General features: G+C 31.4%; 1 protein-coding gene across 2 annotated transcripts; it reads left to right on the top strand.

The window, feature by feature from the left end:
• The first annotated feature begins 3,991 nt into the window (after window positions 1-3,991).
• LOC131050651 (probable BOI-related E3 ubiquitin-protein ligase 3) lies at window positions 3,992-7,135 on the top strand. Of its 2 annotated transcripts, XM_057984858.1 has the most exons (4): window positions 3,992-4,608; window positions 4,830-4,960; window positions 5,806-6,140; window positions 6,353-7,135. In XM_057984858.1, the coding sequence occupies exons 1-4, from the start codon at window positions 4,547-4,549 to the stop codon at window positions 6,893-6,895; spliced, it is 1,071 nt and encodes a 356-aa protein (XP_057840841.1). In that variant the 5' UTR covers window positions 3,992-4,546; the 3' UTR covers window positions 6,896-7,135. The 2 variants fall into 2 exon arrangements, with proteins under 2 accessions (XP_057840841.1, XP_057840842.1); XM_057984859.2 differs by lacking the exons at window positions 3,992-4,608; window positions 4,830-4,960 and adding an exon at window positions 5,267-5,421.
• Window positions 7,136-8,360: the final 1,225 nt, after the last annotated feature.

Genomic DNA, 8,360 nt, shown 5'->3' on the forward strand with positions numbered 1-8,360 from the left:
TCTATTGGGCATTTAAATTCTTTTTTATCAACAGTTCAACAGATGAGCCATTCAAAGATGAAGGAGGCAACATAGTATTCTTATCGGTTTGAGAGACCTTATTTATCTCTGCATTGAGAGCTTGAAGCTTCTCATACACATTAGGATCCCCCTTCGGTGCAACCAAGGAGGCGACAAAGGGTGAAGTTTCAACCACCACCAGCGACTCAATAGAAGCAAGAATGGAAACATCAAGAGATAGAGAGGGGGAGTGAAAAGCAGAAGGGGAAGGAGCATCAGCCAAGGCATTGGCAGGAGATGAACCAGAAGGGTTAGAGGGAGAACTATTGGGGTTACTAGATTTTTCTAGTCTCTTGATAAGAGGGCAGTTTTTCTGGATGTGCCCTTCTCTTTTACACAGAAAACAAGCATTAATCCTGCTAAAATATTCAATAGGGAAAGAAATAGATTCAGTAATAAGTTCAAAATTGAGATCCTTCAGAAGTTATTGCCCTGGATTTAGGGCAATCAACAAATAGGCATCCATATGCGAGAGCAGAGAAGTTGTTTCATCGACCCTAATAACCCTACCAAGGGGTTCCATCGCTCTCAAGATCACATTCCACAAATACAGAGGTATAATCTTAATGGTGATCCATTGAGGGCTTGACAGAGCCAGTAACTCATACAAGTTAGCCTTTGAGTCCCAAGAAAGGGCTCTAAAACAATTTTATCCTATATTCCAATATTGCTTCCTCACCACTTCAAACTAACTGTTAACACTATGGAAAAAAATCAGAAAGAGCCCTTTTTTAATCATACGATAGAAGGAGAAGGTAAATCCTAACTGAACTTATTCCAAACATTTTGCAACCAATTGTTTAGGGAATTCCTAGAGGGTAACTCCATAATGTCCAAAGCCACTAAAAAAATTGCACATTGTCTAAGCCTAGATTTCTTAGAAATAATGGCACTGGCTATTTGAGCATTTGGAAAAATAACCAAAGAATCGACAGAGCGACTCTTACCTATTCCTCCTCTACCATCGTTTGGAAGATCCTCTCTAGTAAAAGGAATTTGGCACCCTCCAGAATAGCAACCTTGCCTTCCACCGCTTGCTTGAAGTACTTGGTGTTAGCATAGTGAGTGTCTTGAGAAGCAGAAGTCGATGAACCTCCATTAGGACTAGCAGTCTCGCCCATTAAACCACCTCAAGAAAGAGTAATGTAAATTAATGAGGCTGGACTTGGGTTTGAGCGAGGTAGGTCATACATGAGCGAGCGACCTCCTCCATAATAGACCCTAGTCCCAAGTTGTAGAGCGCTTCCATAAAATTCACTCTCCTTCACTCTCTCTCCTAGATAATTAGTTATGTAAAAGAAAAGAAAAGAAAATATTTTTAAATCTAAAGTAAAATATTTAAATCTAAGGTGTATAAAGATTACTGAGAAGCAGATGCAATATAATATTTGAAATTTTTACATCTAGATTAAAAATCTTACAAAATGATAAAGTAATTGTAAAGTGTTTAAGAATATGGTTTAATATATAACTAATACATTGAAAAATCTAAAAGCTTAAATATCAACCTTATTAGTACTTCTAGTAGGCAATACTCTTATTATTACTAAAATCTAACTATTGCATAGGGATTTGATTCAACTTAAATTAAATCAAATCAAAATTTAAGATAAATAATTAAACTATTTGATTATAAGCATTATGCAACAAATATTTTAATTGAGTATCTTTTAATATTATAATTTTGTATATATATTTTTCAAATCATTCTATTATTTATTAATACTTTTTTTAAATCATAATTTTCTTTTTAATTATTTATTTATTTATTTTTTATTATTATTCTGTTTGATTAGATTGACTCTAAGACCTTCCCCATCCTATGGAAGGCCCCCTTGAACTTCCTTTTTAATTATTTTAATATATACATATAATCTTGTAATATTTAATAATTTTAAACTAATAACTAATAACTAATAATTAAGTTTAAGATTAATTTTATTATTATAATTATAATTATATGGATTTAATATTTAAATTAGGATTATATTTTTACTATAATGTTTATATTATATTATTATTAATATTATTAAAGTGATAGTTATAGTTAATATTACATAAATATAACTAATAATAATATAATTTAAAAATAAAAATAATTGCCAAGGCTAGTACTTGTCGTTTAGATTTGTAATAGTAATTTAGTATGCCTTTTTGCAAACAAATAGAATAGATTAATAATTTTGCAACCATAACTTTATTTGAATCCTAACCATAATAATCCCTAACCTAAATTGAACACTAATATTAACCCTTACCCTAACCTTATTTTAACTCTAATAAAAGTCTTATCTCTAATTCCAATTATAACTCTAAATAATTTTACCTGAATTTTTTTACCTATAAGACTAATTGAGACCTTAATAAAGCTAATAATTTTATAAATTTCTATAAAAAATATTTAATTTTTTTCAATTAAAACTATTATAAATCTTCTAACATTTAATATTTATTTGAGAATGTGATTAATCCATGAATCATAAATTATACTTAAATAGTAACTTAACAAAAAAATAAATATTTACTTGAAAACAATTTTTATTTATTATTTTGTATTATGTTATTATTATTCTATTATTGTTTTAATCTTGTTATGTTATCAAAATTTAATAGTATTAAATCAGGTGAGTATAATGCTGACCTAACCAACCAATAGCTATTTATAAATTACTTAAAAAGTAAAAGATTTGTTACTTTGTAATAGTAATTACTAAGATTTCACAAATAATTAATAATCAATTAATTAGTAACTAGAATAAAACTAAATAATGTGAAAAAGAAATTAAAATATATATACACATTGTGCTTTTAAATAGACTAAATAAAAAATATAAATTTTAATTTACTCCATAAATTTTTTACTAACTTAATGGGTTTGTAATTTACTTAATAGTTATTTTACTTTTTAAAAAATTATTTTATTAAATAGTTACTTTTTGCTACACATAATTATATAAAACTTTATTAATTTTATTTTGAACTCATCTATTAAATACATGGCAAGTATAATTTATTTATTATACAAGATAATTCATTGTTTAGTTTTGTGATCACATTTATTGTACCTAGTTGATATTTTCAAGAATTTTCTATTTAAAAGTGTATTTTATTTTTTCATAATTAAATTTAAATACATTTTCATTAACTTTTACTATGATATAATTACTATTATGAAAAAAAATAATCATCGCTCACCATTAAAGGTGGCCTAAAATTCTATTTTCAAGAAATTTGATTAATTTAAAAAAGAGTGTATAAGACAAAAACTTTCAAAACAATATTTAAATAAGAAAGAAAATATGAAGAAAAATAATTATTTAAAATAATAAAAAATAATAAAAAATAATATTAAAATTTAAAAAATATTAAATAATTTATTTTTTAAGATTATATTTATAAAGATAATATTTTATAGTTTCAATTTATTTACTAATTCAACTATTCTAAAGATAAATCTCACAATTTATTTTTATTTTTGCTTTTTAAGAAATTTTGCTTTTTGGTCGTTGGGCTTTTCCACACGAAGAAGTTGTGAACAAATGTATTGCATTTAACCAATCGTTTTATTAACGATACGGCGCCTTCCTTTTCGCAAAATAAGATGTTAACAAATGACGTAGTGAAAACAGCACTCCATCATGGGGAATTAAGAGGAATAATATTATTAAGTACATGGAGTAATAATAATGCATTAATGCAAGGGAGTTAAAGAGCACACGCCTGGAGTGTGACACAAGTTAAAGATTGGACAGCGGTCACATGAAAGACGATCAGGGGCTTAAAAGAAGGCTGTCCTTAATGTGGCCATTCACGGGGCGGCATATATATATATATGTAGTTTTTTGTGGCTAATTATTTAAGCCGTTTACGGCGGCCAGAGTATTTTTTCCGGACGTTAAGGGCCAGCAAAAGGGTGGCAAAAAAGGGTCCCACGCGGCCAACTTCCCTCGGTTATTTCAGCTGCTTTTATTTTACTTTGTGTTGGATTACTTTATTTTCATCTGATGAGAAATTATTCGGTTTCCGCGGGATATTTTCAAGAATTTGCAGCGGTACGGTGGCGTTTGGATAAAATGTTGAATTAATAGTTGGCACGAATGGAATGGATTTGTACTGTGCATTATCTTTAGTGCTGAAATCGCAGTTAAAGGTTTTGTTGTGGCTGTGGTTGAGAAATCGTCGGGACGAGGGAAGATATTAAAGGAGAAGGTAACAGAAAGAGCGGTGGGAAACTCGGAGAAAAACAGGGGTGATCTGGTTTTTGAAAAAATACAGATGCAGTTTACGGATTTTATGATTTTTTGTGGGATTTAATTAGGTTGTGGAGGTTTTTAAGTAAAGTTTCGGTTACAGTTAAAGGCAGAGGCGGTGGCGGATCGAACTCGTGACATTTAATTAGGATTAGGAGAGGAAAAGAAAAGAAGATCTTTGGGGAAAGGAAAAGGAAAATTCTTCCCGCAGTTTTTCTAGGTTTGAGTTTCTGGAGATGGCAGTGCAGGCGGAGTATCCGTCTGATGTGCTGGTGTTGCCGGAAACGGCGTGCAACAGGTTCGTTTTTTCGTTTTTCAGGTTTAGTAAGTAGTGCGTTTGTCTTCAATTAGTCGGTTGCAGAATTCGCCAGGCTGTGATGCAGAATTAAGTTTTGTTTTAGGGAAACAGCTAGAAGCCTTCTGCTGCGCCGATTTTTACTGTTTTTTTGGAGGTTTTTTTTGTTAAAGCCTTTTCTTTTTGTTTAAGAAGTAGACAAATCTTTCATGGTTTTGTTATAGAATGAGGAATTTGAATGAAGAGGAGAGGAATTTTGTGCGGTCTGGCGCTGTGAATGTAGATGTTGCAGTCCCGGCTTTCAAAATGATGCCGCCGGATGGGGTTTCCAGCCGGCCTCTGCAATCATTTCCGCGTAAGAGTCTTCGAATTCTTTAAATTTCATTTAAAATTTAACATTTGAAAAAACAAATGTATGAGAATTTTGTGTAAATTAAAAATCTGGGGAAAGATTTCGCTACCTTTGGAAATACAGGAAACTTAAGATTGACATGTACTGGTTCTGTAATTACAAGGCAATTTTTGTTGTATATGCTGCATTTTACTGAAATAAATAATAGATGAATGCGCATAGATGAATGAGCAGTTTTACCATTTTCTTAAAATGCGTGTTTATTTGTCTTATTCTCGCTCTCAAAGCTTACTTGCAACGGAAAACCATTCAAGAGGTTGAAGGTCGTACTGTTTGTGTGAATGCAAATGTACATAAGATCTAGAAAATAGAAATAATTCTGCTCTATGCAACTGTAAATAAAATTAGTTAAATAAAATAGTCATGCCAAACATTAGATCGAAACTATAAAGATTTTGCCAGATGTATGTAACTGTGCATGAAGATTGTACTCAAATTGAATTATGTTCCGTAATTTTTTATAACGTGTGTAAATTTATCCGCGCATGTACAGTCTGAAACGGCTGACTAAAACATATACAATTGGAACTGTTAGTGAAAATTCTGCAAGGAGATGGCAACAACTTTAAAACTTTGGTTAAATATACTATTTTTGGAAGCATAGCGGAAAATGATTAAGATCTTGACAAAAATGTTTTTGTTTTTGTTTTTATTAATGAGCATGCAGCATGTATTTGGATGATTTAATACTGTTTGATTTATTTATAATTCTGGTTAAATTTAGTTGTATTTGTTGATTTAAAGCTGAATCTAATGATCTTGAATAATTTGGGGTCCTTGTAATACAGTGGAGGGCTCTGTGCACGCCATGGCAACAGGTTGGCCGTCTTATACAGCCATGCCTGAGTTAAGTCCAAGCCCAAACATGTGGATGTGTAGGAGAGAATCAGATCCGCTCCTGAACTTTTTTCCTTCGGAAGGATTCAAGGCCACTTCCTTGAACTTGCAGCCGAAATCATTTGATTTTACAGGCTTGAGGCTCAGCGTTCAAGAGGATCACTCAAATGCAACTAGTAGGAAAGAATTGAACAATAATAACAATAGCATATTATATGCAAGCAATAATCTGGCTACTGAGATTCAACGCCAGAAGGAGGAGATGGAGCAGTTTATCAGAGTGCAGGTAAATATTTCAAAGCAAGTCAATTCAATTTTAGCTCTGAATTCTTCAATTCCCGTAAATACTGAATCTGTAAAGGCGAGCTGAATTTTTTTTTGGTGCTGTGCATGTTGTGAATCTTAAAATTTCCTGTTAAATTGTATCCATTCTGTTCATTTTCTTTTGAGAATTCAAGGAAAAACCCTAACATGTTTGTTTCCTTTCTTCTTTGTCAGGAAGAAGGAATGAGGCGAAGCCTATTGGAAAGGACAGAAAAGCAGTCCAAGGCGTTGCTGTGCGCTGCTGCAGCGGCAGTCACACGGAAGCTACAGGAGAAAGATTTAGAGCTTCATCACTTGAAGCGCAAGAATTTGGAGCTGGAAGATCAAATCAGAGGTCTCGCGATCGAAACCCAGGGCTGGCAGAAGCGAGCCAAGAACAACGAGGCCATGGCCGTCGCCCTCAAACTCCAGATTGACCAAATAAACAAAGAAGGAAGCGGAGACAGCGAAGAGGAGGCCATGAATACTGCCATTGCCAACATGTCCTCTTCTTCCTCGTGCCAAGTAATTCCCAGCAATAACAACAATAATATTTACATGGAAAACCTAGTTCTGGAGATGCAGAGGAAATGCAGGGTTTGCAGGCAAAACGAGATGTGCATATTACTGTTGCCCTGCCGTCATCTATGCCTGTGTAAGCTTTGTGACAGCAAAATAGACGTTTGTCCACTTTGCTCTGCCTTGAAAACTGCAAGCGTTCAGGTTCAAATAACATAATAATTTTGATCAGACTGGCCTTCCCTTTTCTTGGAAAGCCATTAAGTTTTGCTCACATATTCATGGTAGAATATATTTTTTGTTCTTTACTCGTTTTCATGCTGGTTAACACGGGTAGTCGAGAATTTGATGATTTTGATACTGCGATAACTCACGTGCCTGGTTAATGGTTTAGGTGGCAATTTTTCAATGCGTTGTAAATTAATAGGTTTTTGTTTCAATTTATAATTTTTTGGACCAGGTGTGGTAAGTTTGGGGTTTGGCAATCGAGATCTCGATATGTATGTATGAGGGGACATGTACAGAAATATTTTGGGAAAAAGTAGTTTGATATTTTAGGTACTGTACTTCTGTTTAAAAATAAATTATAATGCTTTTTATATACTAGTTATTAAAAAGATATTTTAAATTGAAGATAGATGGAATTTGATTATTTAAGTATTGTTTTATAATTAAAAGTGAATGAAAATGGGACCATTTGTGTTAATTATTTAGAGTAAGTTTAGGAGATGTATTGTTGTCATCAATATAAATATATATATTTAAACTTGTTAAATGAGTTAAATGTTTGTAAACAGAAGATGTATTATTATTCTCAATGAAACTAAGAATTGTAACATATTAGTTATGTCATTCAATTAAATAAATGTTATCAAATGTGTATGTAAGATGCATAAGAATAAAATTATTATTTAGAAATAAAAAAAACAACTTTAAAAGGTCGAGAGGGTTTATTTTTTAGTATTAATCTTTGGAGAATAAGTTTGATGTTATGTAGCGTTTCTTTTTTTTTTCATTAGATAATTAGATAATATGGGATTATAATATTTATTAGAAAAGTTAAATTATTATTTAAGAATTAAAAAAATCAATTTTAAAAGGTCGAGGGTTTAGTTTTTTGGGATTAATCTTGAAAATAAGTTTGATGTAATGTAGAGTTTTTTTTGTCCTTAGATAATATGAGATTATAATCTCTTTTATAAGATTGATATTGTCTATTATGAACATTTATAGAAGTGATCTCTATAAATTGTGGAATGACCCCTTGCTTAAGAGTAGTTTTAACATTTTACTTGTGTGTGTTGATATCTTATTATGAACATTTATAGAAGTGATCTCTATAAATTGTGGAATGACCCCTTGCTTAAGAGTAGTTTTAACATTTTACTTGTGTGTTGATGTCTTAGAATGGTTTGATGCATACAAGTTTCTATTGGTGTTTCAAAGGAAAGATTTTTAGAATGATGTATAGGAGTTTAACTTATTATTCTTTATTAATTTTATGGATTTATAGGAGTTTAACTTATTATTCTTTATGAATTTTATGGATTTATAGGAGTTTAAGTTTTTATTCTTATAGAAGTGTAGGGAGTTATTTTTAAACAACAATTGGAAGACCAAGGGTCACAATTTAGAAATCCACTTTTAAACAATGGAAGACCAAGAGTCACAACTTAGAATTCTC

This window comes from Cryptomeria japonica, chromosome 8 (genome assembly GCF_030272615.1).
Source record: "Cryptomeria japonica chromosome 8, Sugi_1.0, whole genome shotgun sequence".
NCBI lineage: Eukaryota > Viridiplantae > Streptophyta > Pinopsida > Cupressales > Cupressaceae > Cryptomeria > Cryptomeria japonica.

Bases quoted from the DNA above. Each gene is read 5' to 3' on its own strand.
- LOC131050651 (XM_057984858.1), top strand. From the start codon at position 4,547: ATGGCAGTGCAGGCGGAGTATCCGTCTGATGTGCTGGTGTTGCCGGAA. The intron at 4,609-4,829 runs GTTCGTTTTTTC...GTTTTGTTATAG, and splicing joins CCGGAAACGGCGTGCAACAG to AATGAGGAATTTGAATGAAG. The intron at 4,961-5,805 runs GTAAGAGTCTTC...CTTGTAATACAG, and splicing joins GCCTCTGCAATCATTTCCGC to TGGAGGGCTCTGTGCACGCC.